The sequence below is a fragment of the Mobula hypostoma genome, chromosome 4 (genome assembly GCF_963921235.1).
Source record: "Mobula hypostoma chromosome 4, sMobHyp1.1, whole genome shotgun sequence".
NCBI lineage: Eukaryota > Metazoa > Chordata > Chondrichthyes > Myliobatiformes > Myliobatidae > Mobula > Mobula hypostoma.
Window position 1 is genome coordinate 55448697 of NC_086100.1, and position 21340 is coordinate 55470036.

Here is a 21340-nt window from a genome sequence, read left to right on the forward strand (position 1 = left end):
AGGGTGTCATCTATTTAAGACTAAGTTAATTTATTCACATTTGAAGACTGGTAATCTTTGGAATTATATTACTGGCTTTTGATAGTTGTGTTTATTTGAGATTCGTACATATTTGACTAATGTGTAGGCTATACAGATGTAGAAAGAAAATGGAATTTTGTAAATGTTCAGCCATGATCTTGCTCAGTGGAGTAGGCAAGTGACTAACCTGATCAACTTCTGATTCTATTTTTATGTTCTTGTGTGTGACGTCACTATAACGGAACAATAACATCACTTGGGAAATCTGAGGAAGTTTCTGACCTGGAGTCATGCAAGTCGATGGTTACCACTGAAATACCAGTTGTATAAATTGCAGCATTTAAAAACTTGTTTCTAAATGTTTAACCTGGATGACAGATTCAGTTGGAACAAATACTAAAAGTTCAGGAAAAGAAGCTTTTATTTTACTGTTAGTAACCAATTCAAAATGATTGGCTTCATTTTTATATAAAATTGCAATAAAGGGGGGAGTACTAGTAAATTAGAGGAACTTTTTAATCAGAATTTCTACCCTATGCTGTCTGTCTCATTCAGGTAACTTTAAGTTTGAAGCAAACATTTCAAGAGAAATTTTTGGAAAAACCACAGTATAGGAAAGAATGTTGTTTCCTTGTGTACTATTGAGCCAAGGGGAGGAGAAGGTTTTTATGTACATGTGAACTTGCTGTTTGTGGGATGCACAAATCAGCCATGACAAATATTTCAGTTAATGTAAAGGATATTTTTAATATTCTTTTATTAAAGTTTGGAATTAATTTTCTTTGCATTATACACAATTTACAACTTAATCTATATATCTGAGCTATGCATATTTTGAAAATATTTCAATTTTAACTAAAAGTTCAAACAATGGAAAATGATTAATTACTGGATATAACTTGTTCATTCTTGCACAGCCTCATCCTCGTAGATCCTGTTTCTAAAAGGCAGCTGTCCACCCATGTTTTGGATATTGCTTCTGTACCTAAACGAATTATACATTCCTAAACATTTAAAGTATTAAAATTGGCAGTTTGTCACTTTCAGCATACCTGTTCTCCTATGGCTTTTTATTCTATACTACTTCTCCTTTTTCTCCCATGTTTGTTTATTTTCACGTCTTTTTCCATCTTGTATTTGTAGTCTTGTAGCCTGTAGTGTATGGACTTGCCTACTAACACAGATTGTGTGAATGAATATATCGAAAGGAGGCTGTAAAGGGTTATTGATGTTCAAGTTAACGGGTGAAGATCAGGAAATATGAGAGGCTGCAGCATTCAAAGAAATCTGGATGTCCTAATGCATGAGTTGTAGAAGCCATCTATGCAGATACGAAGAAATTTGCAAAGCTAACAAAATTGTTTATTGCAAGAAGAATTGAATGCAAAAGTAGGGTGATTATGATTCAGTTATATAGGGTATTAGTGAGACCACACATGGGGACTGCTTACAGAACTTAAACAAGAATGTAAGTGCTTCAACTGTGATTATTTAAACTAATCCTTATGAATGTAAATTATCTTCAGGAATTAGTTTCATGTCTTTCAGTGGTGTGGTGTGACACTGTTAAGTTGATAAAGGACTAATGTTTTATTATTATCTAACACGTTTGTAATGTTTTTAAAGAAAAGTGTATGTTTAGAATAAATAGTGGTTTGGATAGCAATAGACAAAGGTTGGATAGTATTTTCTCATTTTGCAAATTATTCATTTGCACATGAAAGCTTTGAGGCAGAATAAGAGCACAGTGGGTTTCAGAAATGAAAGGTGTTCATGTAATTGTTCAATGTCTGTGTTTTGCTATATTTCTGATACCTCTGTATAAAGAATTTGGTATGTCGCAAAAAGAGCCTTTTCAGTTCTTTAGGTAACATATCTGCTGAAGTATAGTTTTAAATGCATTTCTGTATTAATTGTCTTGAATTATGTGGAATAATTGTTCTTTCTAATCTACCTGATGATTTTTAAATCTTTGCTTGAGCTACAATTTTGCTTCTATAATGTAATCTAAACTGCATGATTAGTTTGCAAAAACAAAATATTTAAAGAAGTTGAGACCTTTTTGCTCTTTTCACAAACTAGTTTGGGCTCCCTTCTGTAAGGAAAGATGTGCTGCTATTGGAGAGGGTCCAGAGGAGGTTCAAGAGAATGATTCCAGGAATGAAAAGGTTAACATATGAGCATTTGATCCCAAGTGATAGGCAAATGACCGACTAGATTATGTAGGACGGAAGTGTACAATATCCTTCATAAAGAAAACCTGCATTTAAAAAAAACTTGTACAGAACTGCTATAAAGCATATTTGATGTTTTTTAAATATTTGATAACTTTTTTTCTTGTGCAATTGAAGTATTTTTAGCCTTTCATCTTTCAGGAATGGTTAAACATGAATTTTGTAGTTATGTTCAGGAAATGCTCTTTCAATACATGAATTCTTCTAACTTAGGCTGAAAAAGAAAATCCTGGTCTCACTCAAGACATCATAACTAAGATTCTGGAAAAAAATTGTGTGGAAGTTAATTTCACTGAATCATTGCTGCGGATGGCTAGTGACGATGTTGAAGGTATGACACAAAACAGACACCCAACATCAAAATTATTTTTAAAATTTGAGCTATGATTTATTGATGACAATATAATATTTTCATATCTACAGCAGTAAAAGGAGTAACTGATTAAATGAGACTATAAAACTGAAAAGGTGCTTTGCTAATGTCCTGAAATAGTGGTCTTATAAAAAATAAAAAAATTAAAAATACTTGGGTCATGTATGATCTGTGGAGAAGAAATAGAAAATATTTTGGGTCAGATCTTTCGTCAGGACCTTAAGTCGAACCTTTCCTGATGAAAAGTAGTTGACCTGAAATGTTAAATCTATTCCGCTCTGCAGTTTGTTGTGAATCTCTTAAAAAAAATTATTTAAGATTTTTGTATTTGCTACGTTTTGGTTTTAGGGATGCTTGCAATTTTTCACTTTATATACAAAATTAATTATACGAATGAGTAAGCAAATATCTGGTTAATGGACATGTACAAGAATGCTGGTATAAGAAGTTTGAAAAGTAATGAAAAGAGTTAAACTTAGCATTGCAGTCATTAGCCATTGTTTTTTATGGCTTTAAATTGAATCTTTGGAAATAGCCTTGCATATGCAGTCTGAATTTTCATGAGGTACCTCAGTGAACTATCTGCAGATGTAACTGAAATATTCTGGTACAAAACAGAAGTTATAAAAGGTGTGCCTCTGTTCCCATTTATGAAATGGAGGTATTCCTGGAAAAATCTTTAAGTGAAAATTTGTAAATTGTAAAGCCTAGAACAAGTAAACAAGAGATTCTGTAAATGCTGGAAATCCAGAGCAACCCACATAAAATACTGGAAGAATTCAGCAGGTCAGGCAGCATCCAAGGAAAGGAATAACAAGCCAGTGCTTTGGGCCAAGACCCTTTATCAGGAATGCAAAGGAAGGAGAAAGAAGCCAAAATAAGATGGTGGTGGGAGGGAAGGAGTACAAGTTAGAAGGTGATGGGTTAAAACAGCTGAGGAGGATGTTTAATATGTGGGGAAGGCATATTAAGGGAGAAGCTGGGAGATGATAGGTGGAAGAGATAAAGGCTGAGGAAGAAGGAATCTGATCAGGCAGAACAGTGGACCATGGGAGAAAGGGGAGAATGGGGGGCAGTAGAGCAAGTTGATAGGCAGGTAAGAAGTGAAGCTGTAAGAGGGAAGCTAGAATGGGCAAAGAGAAAAATCGAGTGGGGGAGCAGGAGAAATTACTGTAAGTTGGACAGAACTATGTTCATGCCAATAGGTTGGAGGCTACCCAGATGGAATATGAGGTGTTGCTTCTCTAACCTGAGAATGGCCTCTTTGTGTCAGTAGAGGTGGCCATGGGCATGTTGGAATGGGAATGGTCAAGGGAATTAAAATGGTTAACCACCAGGAAATCCTGCTTGTCACTGACATTGAGCCCACACTGGGAGCATCAGATACAGTACACAACCCCAACAGACTCAAGTGACGTGATGCCTCAGCTGGAAGGACTGTTTAGGGCCCTGAACAGAAATGAAGGACAAAGTGAAAGTGCAGGTATAGCACTTCTGCTGGCATGGATGAGTGCCTGGAGGGGAGAAATGAACGGACAAGGGAGTCACAGAGAGAACAGTTGCCAAAGGAAGAGGTGAGTGGGGGGAGGGGAGGATGTGTTTAGTAGCTGGATCTATTTGAAGAGAAAGATGTGCTACATGTGGAAGCTCATGGGGTGGTAGGAAAGGACAAGAGGAACTCTCCCTCTTAAAACAGTGGAAGATTGGGTGAGTGCAGATGTCCTGGAAATGAGATGCTGGTGTGGGTGGCATCAGGAGTTGAAGAAGGACAACATCTCTGATGTTCTGGAGAGGAAAGCCTCATTTTGGGAACAGATGTGGCATGATGGAGGAACTGAGAAAAGGGAATGGCATTTTTGCAATTGACATGGTGGGAAGATAGCTCAAGAAAGCTGTGAGACTCAGTAGTATATGAAAGCTATCAGTAAGCAGCCTGATCTCCAGAAATGAAAACAGAGATTGAGCAAGGGGTGGGAGGAGGAGAGGTGTCAGAAATGGACCAAGGGAATTTAAGTGCAGGTTGGAATTTGGAGGCAAAATTAAATTGAGGTCAGCATGGGTGCAGGAAGCAGCACCGATGCAGTCATCACTGTAGCACAGAAGGAGTTGGAGAGTGCTAAGTAAAGCCATGTAACATGTAGGCAACAAAAAGGCAGGCAGAGCTAGGACCTATGCAGGTGCCTTGGGTTTTGAGAAAGTGGAAGGAGCCAAAAATTGAGTGTGAGGAAGGCCATAAGCATGTGCATAATTAGACTATTGGGCTCAAGAGTCTGCTCCACTATTCCAGCATGGCTGATTTATTATTCCTCAATCCCATTCCCTGTAACCTTTGATGCCCTAACTAATCAAGACCCTATTAACCTGTGCTTTAAATATATTCAGTGACTTGGCCTCCACAACTGCCTGTGCCAATGAATTCCACAGATTCACTACTCTCTGACTAAAAAAATTCTTCCTCATCTGTATTCTAAATGGATGTCCTTTGTTTCTGAGGCTGTGCCCTCTGGTCCTAGACCTCAAATCATCCTTCAAAACTCCAACAAGTACAGGCCCAGAGCCATGAAACAGTTCTCATATTTTAACCCTTTCATTCCTGAAATCATTCTCGTAAAACTCCTTTGGACCCTTTCCAATGCCAGCATATCTTTTCTTGGATAAGGGGCCTCAGTGTGGCCTGACCAATGCCTTATAAAGCCTTAACATCACATCCTTGCTCTTGTGTTCTAGTCCTCTCAAAATGAATGCTAACATTGCATTTGCATTCCTCACCAAAAACTCAAATTGCAAGTTAACCTTTGGGAAATCCTGCACAAGAACTCGCAAGTCTGTTTGTACCTCTGATTTTTGAATTTTCTCTGTTTAGAAATAGTCTTCAGCATGCCTTTATTCCTTCTACCAAAGTGCATGACCATACACTTCCCTACACTATATTCAATCTGCCACTTCTTGGCCCATTTTCCCAATCTAAGTTCTTCTGCATACTCACTGCTTCCTCAACACTTTCTGCCCCTCCAACTACCTTTGTATCATCTGCAGACTTGGCCACAAGGCCATCAATTTGCAGAGCAGAATCGATGGACTGAATGGCCTACTTCTGCTCCTGTATCTCATAGTCTAATTCCATCATCCAAATCATTGACATATAATGTAAAAAGAAATGGTCCCAAGATTGACCTCTGTGGAACACCACTAGTCACTGGAAGTCAATTAAAAAAAGACTTGCCTTTATTTCCATTCTTTGTTTCCTGTCAGTCAGCCAATCTTCTATCCATGCAAATATCGTTAATGTAATACCATGGGATGTTACCTTGTTAAGCAGCCTTATGTGTGACACCTTGTCAAAGGTCTTCTAAAAAATCTGAATAAACAACATTCACTGACTCTCCTTTGTCCATCTTGCATGTTGTTTCCTCAAAGAATTCCAAAGAATTGGTCAGGTAAGACTTCCCCTTAAGGAAACTGTGCTGGCTTTGGCCTACTATCATGTGCCTCCAAGTACCTCAAAATCTCATAGTTAATAATGGGTTCCAGCATCTTTCCAGCCACTGAAGCCCTGAGTAACTGGCCTTAATATCCTTTCTTCTGCCTCCCTCCTTTCTTAAAGAGCGGAGTGACATTTGCAATTTTCTAGTCCTCTGGAACCATTCCAGAATCTAGTGATTCTTGAACAATCATTACTAATGCCTCCACAGTATCTTCTGCACCTTCTCCTTGGTAATAGCAACTACACTCACTCCCCCCTTGCAACACACTCGAATTTCTGGCACACTACTTGCACCTCCCAAAGTGAAAATTGACACAAAATGCTTTAAGCAACACACATCAAAGTTGCTGGTGAACGCAGCAGGCCAGGCAGCATCTCTAGGAGGAGGTACAGTCGACGTTTCAGGCCGAGACCCTTCGTCAGAACTAACTGCATCTTCAGAGTGCGGTGAATCAGCAGAAGCCTGTATCATGAAAATTCTAATCATATTATTCCTCATATTGCACAAAAGGTGGTTCATTTGTAAATCCTTGAGAGAAATGCGCCAATTTAAAAGTATCTAAATGATTTCTGCTACTTTCTTTCTCATGCATACAGTTTTCTATTCATAGAATATATGATCGACAGGCAAGAACCAGAATTTCGGGAACTTAATGACAAAGCACGAGCACTGAAAAATATCCTCAGCAAAATTCCTGATGAGATCAATGATAGGGTCCGATTTCTTCAGACAATCAAGTAGGTATTGTGAATCTCGGGTCAGTCAGGCTGACCTAAAATTTCATTGTGTAACTAACTTCATTTTCTTCTCCACCCATTCTAATCCTGTAAGTGCATCATTCTTTTCATTTGCTCTTGTACTCAGAATTACATTTCTGCAACTGCCAAATTGCAGAGCCGCACCTGTACTTCACATGGCCTAACACCATTAAAACCATTGTTGTCACGCTGAATGATCCCCCTGAATAGTATTCATTGCTCTCCCCAGATTCTAAGGAATAGAAACTTTTGCACAGGTATGCCATGTAACAAAGTTAGCCTTTTTCTGCTAGTATGGTTGAACTGAATGTAACGATAGCATTCTCCTATTCCCATCTTTCAAATGGCTCATTGTTCCAGGGGTTGTTAACCCCAGGCTGTTTCTTTCCTCAAGAAGTTTGTCTTATAATCCTTCTTTGAATGTGTATATTTCTAATAATGTCCCACAGGGGTCAGTTATTTAGCTTGTCTATCATTGGACAGCTGCCTGTGCCTCTCCTGCCTTGCTTGCTTCTGCTGCAGTCATTTGGCCTGAGCTCTCATTTTTAATTTTCTGTACTATCTCCCCTCATGCCTTCTCTGAGTCTATCTTGCCCATAAGATCATCTCAACCCTATTCACACTCACTCTGCATGCCATTGTTCCTTTCTGCTTCCCAAAATAGCTGATAGTTTTCTATGCTTGGGCAGAGTACCTTCTCAAGATGTCATGATCTTCAGGAAAAAATAGAATCACTAATCCCTTACCTACTGGATTTTCTAATCCCATCATCCCATCCTTGCTAATCATCACCCCATCTCTGACCTCCCTTCCCTCTTGTCCTTGTGCATACTGTCCAAATTCATGCCCATGTTTTCCATGTTTGAAATATTTCAGCTACGTTTCTGCTGTTACAACACACTAAGATAGCTCAAACCCATGTCAATATTGATGTATCACCTCATCCATCCTAACTGATCTGTGTGGTTAGTCACTCTTATCCTTAGTGCTCTTGGTCTGAATTCAGATATAGATAACCACTTTGTTTAGGTTATCTGTAACTGAAATCATCATACTTTGTTAATGAATTGTTACATGTTTTCTCTGTAAATTATTCCTAATTTTGCTTATTATTTAAAATTATGCTAGATACCATTCACCCACTGCATATGTAGTTTCTGACCTATATTGGTTTGCAATTAAGTAACACATCAGTCTTAACACTCTTGCCTTGATCTTCACATTCCTGCATAGATAATATTAGGATGGATAAATCCCCGGGGCCTGACGGAATATTCCCCAGGCTGCTCCACGAGGCGAGGAAAGAGATTGCTGAGCCTCTGGCTAGGATCTTTATGTCCTCATTGTCCGTGGGAATGGTACCAGAGGATTGCAGGGAGGCGAATGTTGTTCCCTTGTTCAAAAAAGGTAGTAGGGATAGCCCGGGTAATTATAGACCAGTGAGCCTTACGTCTGTGGTGGGAAAGCTGTTGGAAAAGATTCTTTGAGATAGGATCTGTGGGCATTTAGAGAATCATGGTCTGATCAGGGACAGTCAGCATGGCTTTGTGAAGGGCAGATCGTGTCTAACAAGCCTGATAGAATTCTTTGAGGTGGTGACCAGGTATATAGATGAGGGTAGTGCAGTGGATGTGATCTATATGGATTTTAGTAAGGCATTTTACAAGGTTCCACATGGTAGGCTTATTCAGAAAGTCAGAAGGCATGGGATCCAGGGAAGTTTGGCCAGGTGGATTCAAAATTGGCTTGCCTGCAGAAAGCAGAGGGTCGTGGTGGAGGGAGTACATTCGGATTGGAGGGTTGTGACTAGTGGTGTCCCACAAGGATCTGTTCTGGGACCTCTACTTTTTGTGATTTTTATTAATGACCTGGATGTGGGCATAGAAGGGTGGGTTGGCAAGTTTGCAGACGACACAAAGGTTGATGGTGGTGTGGATAGTGTAGAGAATTGTGGAAGATTGCAGAGAGACATTGATAGGATGCAAAAGTGGGCTGGGAAGTGGCAGATGGAGTTCAACCCGGAGAAATATGAGGTGGTACACTTTGGAAGGACGAACTCCAAGGCAGAGTACAAAGTAAATGGCAGGATACTTGGTAGCGTGGAGGAGCAGAGGAATCTCGGGGTACATGTGCACAGATCCCTGAAAGTTGCCTCAGAGGTAGATAGGGTAGTTAAGAAAGCTTATGGGATGTTAGCTTTCGTAAGCCGAGGGATAGATTTTAAGAGTCACAAGGTAATGATGCAGCTCTATAAAACCCTGGTTAGGCCACACTTGGAGTACTGTGTCCGTTTCTGGTCGCCTCACTATGGGAAGGATATGGAAGCATTGGAAAGGGTACAGAGGAGATTTACCAGGATGCTGCCTGGTTTAGAGAGTATGCATTATGATCAGAGATTAAGGGAGCTTTACTCTTTGGAGAGAAGGAGGATGAGAGGAGACATGATAGAGCTGTACAAGATATTAAGAGGGATAGATAATGGACAGCCAGTGCCTCTTCCCCGGGGCACCACTGCTCAGTACAGGAGGACATGGCTTTAAGGTAAGGGGTGGGAAGTTCAAGGGGGATATTAGAAGAAGGTTTTTTTACTCAGTGGTTGGTGCATGGAATGCACTGCCTGAGTCAGTGGTGGAGGCATCTGCACTAGTGAAATTTTAAGAGACTACTAGACAGGTATATGGAGGAATTTAAGGTGGGGGGGTTATATGGGAGGCAGGGTTTAAGGGTCGGCACAACATTGTGGGCCACAGGGCCTGTAATGTGCAGTACTATTCTGAGTTCTATCTCCTTATTTCTTCCAGCTCCACATTACCCAAAGTATCGGCATCCATTTCCTGGCCTCCTGAGAGCCTAATCTTAGTCTAATAATGGAAGTTGTCCTTTCATTTCCAGAGGGTGTGCCATGGAATTTCTTTCCTAAACTGCTCTACTTTTAAAATTCTTTTCCTAACTCAAAATATCTCTTTTGTGTAACATTAAAGTCCGCCCTATATTTCTTTCTGACTCCACGTAAAACTTTTAATGTGTCTGTGAACTGCCACCAGATAGTTTGCCCCCAAATTGGAGATGTATTGTTTAGATTTTAGATACAGATCCACTGCGATACTTGCTGGACTTAAGTTACAGAGACTTGTATATATGACCTTTCTTTTGAGCTCTTCTCACAAGTGAAGATCTCCATTTTAACCATATAACAATTACAGCAGGGAAACAGGCCATCTCGCCCCTTCTAGTCCATGTGGATTTACTGGCTCAAATCAAATATTTTCATATTTTAAAAATCTCTGGGAATCCTTTGACCTTCAAAGTTTCCATTTTAAACCTTTCCGGATGTTTCTCTGTTCTAGCCCAATTTCTGTTTCTGTGAATCTGTATTCCTAATCCTTTTACACTACGCTTAGCTTTTTAAAATGGGGTATGCAGTATTTCTGTTTTGATCAAATCTTAAAAGTTATTTTAATAATGACACTTCAAATGTGTGTATTTTTGTAGCTTTCATCAAATTGTCCCAGTCCCCACCCCATTGTAAAATTGAATGTCCTTTCAAGTGGTGCACCTTGTTCCCAGTACAGATTTCTGTGGAAAAACTACTCCCTTCGTAACTCAGCTGAACCCCTCTCTTTCCTTAGTATCACGTTCAAAGAAAACAGGTTATTTGAGTTGTTGAATGTTTAGTTTGTTGAGGTGCAATTGTAAAATGGATAGATGTGCAAGCACTGATTTTTCTTATCCTCCTTTGATTATGATTGTTCTAACCCAAATGAATACACTAATCTTTGTAAGGCTGCTGTGTCTGGCAGTAAATAACTTGCAATAGTTTCTATTCAGTGTTTGTTTTATGTTAAAACATTTTAAAAGCTATTGAGGATCAAATGTTGATTAATCTGAAGTTGTAGACATTTTGTGATACCAGTCATTCAAATGATGTTGGCAATACGGTGAGTTTTGTGTGGGCAGCTCACAAAACTTGTAGGTGCACTTTTTATGAAGTACTATCACTGCAACCTGCAGCTGGTGATTTCCCTTTAAGTAGTGTACTTTTTTGAATGTCTAAACGAATTAGCTAATTTACGAACTGAATGACTCACTAGACTTGACTCTCAATATGCAGGCATGGCATCTTTAAGCAGATGAAGGTTCATTGCCATGGCCAGAAGAGGGGTTGGCAGGGGAACTCAAAGCCAGACTAAAACATCTGTATAAAATTCTCTAGCCAGCATCTTGTTAGCAAATGTACGGTCAATGGAGAACAAGACAGAGAACCTAAGGGCAAGATTGCTGCATCGAAGGGAATGAGGGTTTACTGCATTCAGTTTAACAGGCATAGCTCACCTCAGACACACTGAATATGGTAGTCAGATCTGAGAGCCAATTTGAAGAGAGCAAGAAGTGGGGGTCTGTTTTATTATAAACTCTTTGTGGTGGTCCTGTGAAGCTGTACTGTCACACTCCTGTTCTCCTGACTTGGAAATCCATTGTTTAAGTCCCATCCATTCTACTTACCAAGAGAATTCTCCTTGAGAATTTGCCTACCACCAAAGGCAGCTGTTAAGCAAACACTCAATGTATTGTGTGCTGTGATCAGCAAATGGAAACTGCCTACCCCATGACTTTCAAATCTTTGCTGGGGATTTCAATCAGTTCTGCTTTAAGAAATATCTGCCCAATTATCATCAACCTGTCAGCTGTATCAATAGCAATCCGACACACTCAACCACTGTCACCCTATGATTAGGAATGCCGACCATTACATAGCTAGATCACATTTTGGTCTAGAAAGAAAAATAATAAATAAGCAATAAATTTCAAAAACATGAGAAAGAATCCTTGAAAATGAGTCCGTAGGTCATGGGGAGCAGTCCAGTAATGGGGCAAGTGAATTTGAGGGGTAATAACTGTTTGTGAACCTGGTGGTGTGGGTCCTGAGGCTCCTGTACCATCTTCCTAATGGCAGCAACAAGGAGAGAGCTTGGCCCGTATAGTAAATGTGGTCACGGGAGGCAGAGCAACAGTTACAGAATTGCTTCAGATCAGTGCACTGGGCCATGTTCAAGGACTCATCAGAGGATCTGAACGAATACGCCTTAGTTGTCACAGAAATCAGTCGTGGATGAATATGTCCTAACAAAATCATTCAGAGTCTTCCCCAGCCAGAAGTTCTGGATGAACCAAGAGACCCACAATCCATCTGAGGGCTAAATCAGTGACATTCAGGTCTGGTGACCAAGTAAAATACAAGAAGTCTAGGTATGACCTCTGGAAAACCATCTCATGTGCAAAATAGCAATTCCAGATCAAACTTGAATCACAGGAAGATGCTTGACAGTTGTAGCAGGGCTTGAATGTTATCACCTCCTACGAAGTGAAACTAAATGACATATGACGATAAGTTTCACTCCCCGGTGAGCTCAATGCCTTTTATGCTCACTTTGACCAACTAGATATGGAGGCATTTGTAAGATCGCCCACAGCCCCCTAAGACCCTGTAATTTCAATCTCTGAAGCCAATGTGACAACATCCTTCAACATAGTGAATCCACAGACAGCATCTGAGCCAGACAATGTACTTGGCTGGGTTCTGAAGACCTGTGCTAATCGACTGGTTGGAGTATTCACTTATGTCTTTTGCTTTAGCAGTCTGAGCTATCCATCTGCTTCAAGCAGACTTCAGTTATACTGGTAACCGGTGCAAGAAGGCTTCATTTATATCAGTAACCTGCCTCAGTGACTATTGTCCAGTAGCACTTGCATCCATTGTGATGAAGTCCTTTGAGAGGTTGGTGATGCTTGAGGTGCGACACGGATCTGCTTCTGTTTGCCAACCGTCACAACAGGTCAACAGCAGATGCCATGTCATGGGCTCTTCCCTCAAACCTGGATCATCTGGACTTCAGGTTTCTCATGTCTAAAACAAAATACACATTTACCTGATTGACCTGATTTATTTTTTCACCAGACATCACTCTTTTCACAATGGGTTATTTGTATATTTAAACTTGTGCCTAACCTTTAGAAATGATAATTTTATGGTGCATCTTAGATTGGAAATTCTGCACATGTAGGGTTCTGAATTAACTTGTTGGGTTTAAATTTCAGGGTTTTTAAGTGACTTTTAAAATGTCCTTTCTTTACCTCACCAATGGTAAATGTCTTCCTGACTCCTCAAATTAGATACAGATAAAAAATGCCTTTTTGTTAAAACATTTTAGTGGAATTGAAACAAAATCCTTTAGATCTGTTGATGCCATGTGGTGATTTTTCTTTGCAGAGATATTGCCAGTGCAATAAAGGAGCTGCTTGACACCGTGAACAATGTTATCAAAAAATACCAGTACCAGAACCGCAGGGTGAGTATTAGTCTACAGGGAGCTATCAGGACAAATGTTACCAGCTTATACTGTTGTGTTTTGTTCATGCTGTCCTTGCCTTGTCATGAAACTCTTCTGGTGAAAAGTTGAATAACACATTTGTTCTAAAAAAAGAATTATTGTGAAGCTGTATTGTATTATATTACCAAGTTTTATTTCAGTCTGACACCTGCACTGATAAAAGACAGAAGTATATACAATGTATATAACATTATTTTGAACATTCAATAGAAATAATTGGGTGAACTGACAGGCAATATATTCTGATTTTACAGTGGATTCCAGTTAATTGGGACCAGTACATTTTGGTCTAATTAAGTTGTCCTAATTAGCCAAAGTTGCATGGAGATAATTAAAAGGTTATAGAAAATACAAACGGCAGTTTAACTGAATAACAACCAGTGTATTTAAATTAAATCAGAACAAATTATAACACTACCAATACTATTACAATGCTATAAAGTTATCAGTTCCTAATAGTTATCGACAGAGACATTTGTATGTTCATACACTCATGCTGAGTACATTAACCTATAGATTTGTTCTGAATAGTTATGGATGTAAAAGTTATGCCACATACAGTTGCAAGAAGTTTGTGAACCCTTTGCAATTACCTGATGTTCTGTATTAATTATTCATAAAATGTGGACTGATCTTTATCTCTCACAATAATAAGGAAACACAATCTGCCTAAACTAATAACATACAAACAATTATACTTTTCATGTCTTTACTGAACACATTGCTTAATCATTCACAGTCCAGGCTGGAAAAAGTATGTGAACCCTTGTGTTTAATAACTGTTAGAACCTCCTTTAGCAGCAATAACGTCCACCAAACGTTTCCTGTAGCTGCTGATCAGACTTGCACAATGGCAAAGAGGAATTTTAAGACCATTCCTTCATACAAAACTCAGTTGATCAGTATTTCTGGGATTCTTAGCATGAACAGCTCTCTTCAGGTCATGCCACAGTATCTCAACTGTGTTAAGGTCTGAACTCTGACTTGGCCATTCTGAAGCACGGACTTTCTTTTTAAACCATTCTGTTGTTGATTTACTCGTGTTTTGGATCATTGTCTTGTTGCATCATCCAACTTCTATTAAGCGTCAGGTGACAGACTGCTACCCCGATATTCTCTAGAATGTCTTGATACAATTTTGAATTCATTGTTCCTTCAATGATTGCAAGTTATCCAGGCCCTGAAACAGGAAAGCAGCCCCAAACAATGATGCTCCTTCCAGCATGGTTCACGGTTGGGTTGAGAATTTAGTGCTGGTGTGCAGTGCCCTTTTTCCTCCAAGCATGGCAGTATACACTTTTGCCAAAAAGTTCAACTGTTGTCTCATTTGTCCACAGAACATTGTCTCAGAAGCATTGTGGACATCCAGGTGGTCTTTTGCAAGCTTGAGATGTGCAGCAATGTGTTTTTTTGGAGAGCAATGGTTTCCTCCATGGTGTCCTTTCATGAACACCATTCTTGTTCAGTGTGTTTCTTATACTGGACAGATGGACAGAGGCTTTAGCAAGTTCTAGAGATTTCTACAGGACTTCTGTTGTTACCCTTGGGTTCTTTATCATCACATTCAGCATTGAATGTTGTCCTTCTGATGTGATCTTTGCAGGATGCCCACTCTTAGGAAGAGCAGCAGCAGTACTGAATTCCCTCCATTTGTGGGTAATACCTCTTACTGTAGACTGAAGAACACTCAGGTCTTTAGAAATGCTTTTTTAGCCCTATCCAGCTTCATGCATCTCTACAATTGCTTTTCTAGGGTCCTCTGAAAGCTGTTTTGATCGAGGCATAGTGCATATAAACAGTCTTTCTTGAGAAGAGCAGTCTCTGTCAGTAACCTGACTTTTTGTGTCGTTTTTATAGGGCTGGGCACCTCTACAACCCACACTTCCAATCTCATCTCATTAATTGGAACACCTGACTCCAAATAGCTTTTGTAGAAGGCATTACCCCAGAGGTTCACATACTTTGTTGAACTTGGACTGTGATTGTTTAAATGGTGTACTCATTATTGATGAGAAATAGTACAATTGTTTGTGTTACTAGTTTAGCAGATTGTGTTTGTCTATCATTGCGGGATCCCCAACCTTTTTTGCACCGTGGACTGGTTTAATATTGACAATATCCTTGTAGACCGGGGGGTGGGGTTGGGTGTTAATCATGACTGGAATATAGATGAGAAGTCAACTATACGTCACTTGTAAGTGGCTAATACACTCAATTTTGTTTCTAAAGGGGTTTATCTAACGAATTTAATATTAAACACACAGCGCATATTTTCCTCGCATGAATATAGTGCTAAGTCAATTATAACAGTGGTCCCAAACCTCCGGGCCACGGACCAACACATTGCCACGAAGAATGCAGCGGTACAGTGGTGGCCGGAACGTACCCAGCACATCTTTAAGAAAAAAGCCGAAATAAGCAAACTAATTCATTAGGTGCTGCCCGACACGTAAATGCCGGCCCAGATCAGAGGCGACGCAATCGCATCTGATCTGGACGAACATGTACGTGCCGGGCAGCACCTAATTAATTAGCTTGCTTATTTCGGCTTTTGTTCTTCAAGGTGTGCTGGGTACGTTCTGGCCACCACTGTACCGCTGCATTCTTCGCAGCACGGAGGTTGGGGACCACTGAATTATGTCACTTATAAGTCAATAGTATCATAATATTTTAAGTAACGTTTGGATATTAAACACACAGTGCATATTTTCCTCTTATGAACATTTGAAATCATTGCAACATACCGATATCGCTGAATCAGTGGGAGCCTTGGACTTGTTTTCCTGCAACAAAACGGTCCTATCGAGGGGTGATGGGAGACAGCGATACTCGAAGGGGGTTCCTTATGTCCAGTCTATTCCGCAATTTAGTTTTTGTTGTATTCATCACAGATAACACCGCTTCGCAGCAATATGATGTTGGAAATGGAAGCAACGTTTTCAGTGCTTTCATGGCCATCTCAGGGTATTCAGCCTTGACTTTGATCCGGAAAGCCGGCAGAGATGTTATATCAAACATACTTTTCAGCCCACCGTCATTTGCAAGCTCGAGGAGTTGATCTTTTCCCCGCGCTGACATGGAAGATTCACCGGAAACATTCACAAATCGGTCACGGACCCATTCCTTTGCACATCTTGGGTCACTGATGACCTTGCGCGTGTTGAAGTTCAACAGTGGGCGTGACAGGGAATAAGGAAAGGTGCAGCTGACTCGTATCGTTTCCTCACGGCTCACGGCCCGGTCGCACATGCTTTGCGGCCCGGTACTGGTCCGCGGCCCGGTGGTTGGGGACCACTGTATTATTGTGACTCAGATGAAGATTAAACCACATTTTGAGTAATTCAGAAATCCAGGTAACTGCAAAAGGTTCACAGATTTTTCCTTGCAACTGTTAATCAGTGATATTTAAAGTGATGCTTATCATGTTAAAGATTGGGAAGTATATAGCACTCTAGAATGCTGAAAGATCATGTATTTCAAAATACATTGAATTTCCTTGTGAAGAAGTGTGAGGTATGAACGTTTTGTTTATAACCTGACCTTTCATTAACAGTTCCTTTACCATGTCTGTAGACCCCCAAAAGGAAGCAGTGATACAAGTGCAATTAGATGCATGATAGAGTAAGTCAAGTATTGTACTGAAAGAACTGGCATTCTTGAGCTCCATTAGACACCTGTTGGAATATTTTCTGGGTGTTAACACTTGTTGTAATTGACTTTTAGCATTTTATATTCTAAGTTGAGGGTGCCCTGGTAATACTGCAATTAGCACAACACTAGAACAGCTCAGGGCTTTTTGGAGTTCAATTCTGGTGCCCATTTTGTAAGGAGTCTCTGTACATCTCCCTGTGGAATACATGGGTTTTCTCTGGGTCCTCCAATTTCCTCCCACAGTCCAAAGACATACCGGGTAGGTTAATTGGTTTTTGTAATTTGTCGCATGTTAAGGTTAGTCAGGTCTGTTGGGGGTTGCTGGGGAGGTGTGGCTTGAAGGACCTATTCTGCACTGTATTGCTAAATAAATAAATCGTGTTTCAAATATTAATTATTGAAAATTTAGTAAACATTTAAGGATCAAACTGTTCTTGAGCTTCTCAACAATTGTGCAGGTCTGAAATTATTTTTTATGCAAGTTCAAAATTTTATTGCTTTTAGGCACTTGAACACCAAAAGAAGGAATTTGTCAAATACTCCAAAAGCTTCAGTGATACTCTAAAAACCTACTTCAAAGATGGAAAGTGAGTATTTCAATTTAAAAGAAACTGTTTATATTCATTCTATGGGAAATATTTGTCTTAAAAAGTTTTGGCATTGTTAATGTGTTTTAGTATGCCATTAATACTAAGGTTAACTAGAAAATTTGGTAAAATTGCAGAAATAGCCCTTTGCTTCCTATTTCTCCATGCAAATATTGCAAGCTTGTTTTATTTTTTTTAAAAATGACATTGAAACTAAACATCTTGTATGGCCTGAGATTAAACAATGGTGTTTTTTTAATATTATGATATTCTGTATGTGATTCTTCACTTGGAAATGTGTCCAGGTTTTACTTGTTCATATTTCTAGTTGTGCAATGACCAGTCACTATATTGTAATTTTTTTTAAATATGCATGATTTCAAAATATTTTTGTGTAATTAGAGTTGTGATTTTAAAAATTGTTTTGAAATTCTATATTTTTATTAGACAATTAAAATATGCTTTTGTCTTTTAAACAGGGCACTCAATGTATTCATGAGCGCCAACCGGCTAATCCACCAAACTAACTTGATACTGCAGACATTCAAAACTGTTGCTTAGGAGCTGCATTTGTGAAGCTTTTTAATGTTCAACCTTCAAAGGTTGACCTTTATGTAAATTTAAATAGTCAGAACTGTATAAATTAAAACATCTATTTCAAGACTTGAAGGTGTTGAATAAAATAATTGTCAACTTGCACCATATTTTTGTAAACATTGTAGCTATTCATGATTTCTCAGTAAGAAATATTGCATAACTTTTGCTATAGTATTCAATGAAGCCAAAAGAATTTGCGCCTTAACATATCGTAATGTAACATTCCTTTGTGTAAATATTGGTGTTCTGTTTCGGAAGTTAACTTGCTGGCAAAGAGACAAGTTATGTATTTAACATGATTAGTGGCAAATAAATCTGAAATTGTAAATTGTCTTTGTCTGAGCTGCAAATACACAATAGGGATGGGTGGGAAAGCTAAATACGATGCAGGGGACTTTGTTATACCTAACAGTTTGCACATATTGTACAAATGTTTGTTTAATATTAGTTCATCAAGGAGTTTTTATTTATAAGTCACTTCACTGCTGTGATTATCAGGGTGAGCCATAATTTAAAAGTAGAAGCAGCAAGTCTGGAGTACTCAGTTGGTTAAATGTGAGCTGATTTGCTTAAAAAATTGCTTGTATGAAATTACTCACCCAGATTTGACACATGGATACATATAAACCTGTTTTACCAGCTTCTTCACTTTTTTGGCTGTAAAAAGTAAATTTTAATTAAGATTATTTCTCGGGGGGGGGCGGGGGAGATAAATTGACAATTATAGTCCATGGCAACACACAAAATGTTGGAGGAACTCAGCAGGTCAGGCAGCACCTACGAAAATGAATAAGCTGTTGACATTTCAGACTGAGACCCTTCAGGACAGGAAAGGAAGGGGGAAGACACCAGAATAAAAAGGTGGGGGGAGGGGAAGGAGGACAAGATTAGAAAGCGATAGGTAAAGCTAGGCTGGTGGGAAAGGTGAAGGTCTGGAGGAGGAGGGATCTGATAGAGTGGACCATGGGAGGAGCAGTAGGGGGAGGTGAGTAGTAGCTGAGAAGAGTTAAGAAGCCAGAGTGAGGAGTCGAAGGGAAGGGGGAAAAAAAAACAAATCCAGAATCAATATTCATGCCATCAGTGTGGAGGCTATCTAGATCGAATATCCACCCTGGAAAAAGCCCTGTATGAGTCTCCACATCCAACACATTCTCTGTTGCTTTGCTATCTTCAATGGGATCCTACCACTGACACATCTTTACATTCCCCCCACTTTCCTCTTTCTGCAAGGATTGCTCCTTTCATGATTCCCTTGTCCATTTTCCCTCCCCACTAATTTCTCTCTTAGCGCGTATCCCTGCAAGCAACAGTAATGCTACATCTGCCCATTTACCTCTTCCCTCACCTCCATCCAAGAGCCCTAAACAGTCCTTCCAGCTGAGGCAACACTTCACCTGCAAATTTGTTTGGATCATCAATTGTATCCTGTACTCCTGATGCATTGCTGAGACCCAATGTAAATCGGAGGAGCACGTTGTTGAGTACCTTCACTCCATTAGCCAAGAGTGCAATTTCCCAGTGGCCAACCATTTTCATTCCTATCCCTGTTCCCATTTCAACAGGTGGTCCATGGCCTCCTCTTCTGCCACAATGAGGCCATTCTCAGGACGGAGAAGCAACACTTCATATTCAGTCTAGGCAGCCTCCAACCTGATGGCATGAACATCAATTTATTCTGGTATTTTTTTTCTCTTTCTTTTTCTTTTCCTTCCCCTCTTCCCCATTCTGGCCTTTATCCTCTTATTTGCCTATCACCTCCCCCTGATGCCCCTCCTTCCCTTTCACCCATACAAGGTCAACTCCTATTAGGTTCCTCCTCCAGCCCTTTAGCTTTCCCACTCACATAGCTTCGCCTATCACCTTCTAGCTTGTCCTATTTTTAAAAAAAATTTTGGTGTCTTCCCTCTTTTCAGTCCTGAGGGGGGAGTCTCAGTCTGAAACATGCCTGTTTATTCATTTCTGTAGATGCTGCCTGATCTGCTGAGTTCCTCCAGCATTTTGTGTGTGTTGCTCTGGATTTCCAGCAGCTGCAGAATCTCTTGTGTTTAGTCTTGGCAGGGTTTCTCAACTGGGGTTCCATGAGAGATCATGATTTAAAAAAAACATTATTTATTGAACTCCATGTGATGCGTGATATTACTGGTGGCAGTGGTTGGCAGTGACCGAGCAGCCCCATGAGCAATCTCTTTAGGGGTCTCTCAGCACAGTATGGCAGTGCACAGTAGGAGGATGTTTATTCTCAGTTTTTGATGCGAGATAGGAGAGGCTGTTGATAATTGTTCAGTACTGTATTGCACGGTGGGAAGGAGAGTAAACTGATGAGCATGAAGTGCATTTTTATAATGAATGCTACTTACCAATGGGTTTTACGTGGACTGGTAATCCAAGTTGTCCTATTCGATTGTGCCTAGTCTGTGGCAAACAATTACAAATGCAGCAATGGCTCCAACAAAATTGAAAAGACACAACTACAAATCACAGCAATATGGTATGTAAAAGTGCTGATAATTTTAAACAACTTTTGGAATCTCAAAACACAGTAAAGCTTTTGTTAATAAAGTCACAGTCAGTAAAAGGTTAAGTTATTTAGTAGAACTTACTACCTAGAAAAGGAAAAGATACACAGTAGGTGAGAACCTAATAATACCAGCATGTAAAATTCTCATGGGTAAAATGTTAGGACAAGATATACGAGAAATTGAAAAGGTCTCACTCTCAAACAGTACAATAAGTCATCATATTGATGATGTGTCACATGATGCTGAAGAGGTTTAGTAGGATAAACTGGGGGGAAAAAACAGCTTCTCTCTCCAGGTTGATGAGTCAGCAGATTCCACCAATAAGTGTCATGTTGTAGCATTTGTAAGATTTGTAAATGATTGCAAAATTCAAGAGAACTTTTTCTGTTGTAAGGAGCTATCCAAAACAGGTAAAGGCCAAGATTTATATATTTAATGTTTTGTCTTCATATCTGGAAATGGTCTGTTTTGGAAGAAATGAACTGATCTGTACTGATGGTGCCCCATCAATGGTTGGCTCCATGACAGGCTTTGTTTCTACTGTAAAAAAAAAGAAAATCCTGATGTCACAACATTTCACAGAGAGGTACTGATGTCAAAAACTCTTGGAGATGAAATGAAGAAAACTTCTGGATGATGATACAGAAATGGTTAACTTTATTAAACAAGACCAGTTCACTTGAGAATGTTTAAAGAACTGTGTGAAAACCTGGACAAAGAGCATAC

The 21340-nt window shown here is 39.6% G+C and overlaps 1 protein-coding gene across 4 annotated transcripts in view; it reads left to right on the forward strand.

Annotated features, from left to right (window-relative positions):
• The window catches only part of pdcd10a (programmed cell death 10a), a 48627-nt gene extending 30205 nt beyond the window's left edge, over window positions 1-18422 (forward strand). For all 4 annotated transcript variants that reach the window (XM_063045828.1, XM_063045830.1, XM_063045827.1 and 1 more), the window contains exons 4-8: window positions 2469-2586; window positions 6724-6850; window positions 13140-13218; window positions 17416-17498; window positions 17978-18422. In XM_063045828.1, the coding sequence (XP_062901898.1) occupies window positions 2469-2586; window positions 6724-6850; window positions 13140-13218; window positions 17416-17498; window positions 17978-18059 (489 nt within the window). In that variant the 3' untranslated portion in view covers window positions 18060-18422. The remainder of the gene's footprint in view (window positions 1-2468; window positions 2587-6723; window positions 6851-13139; window positions 13219-17415; window positions 17499-17977) is intronic.
• The last annotated feature ends 2918 nt before the right edge of the window (window positions 18423-21340 follow it).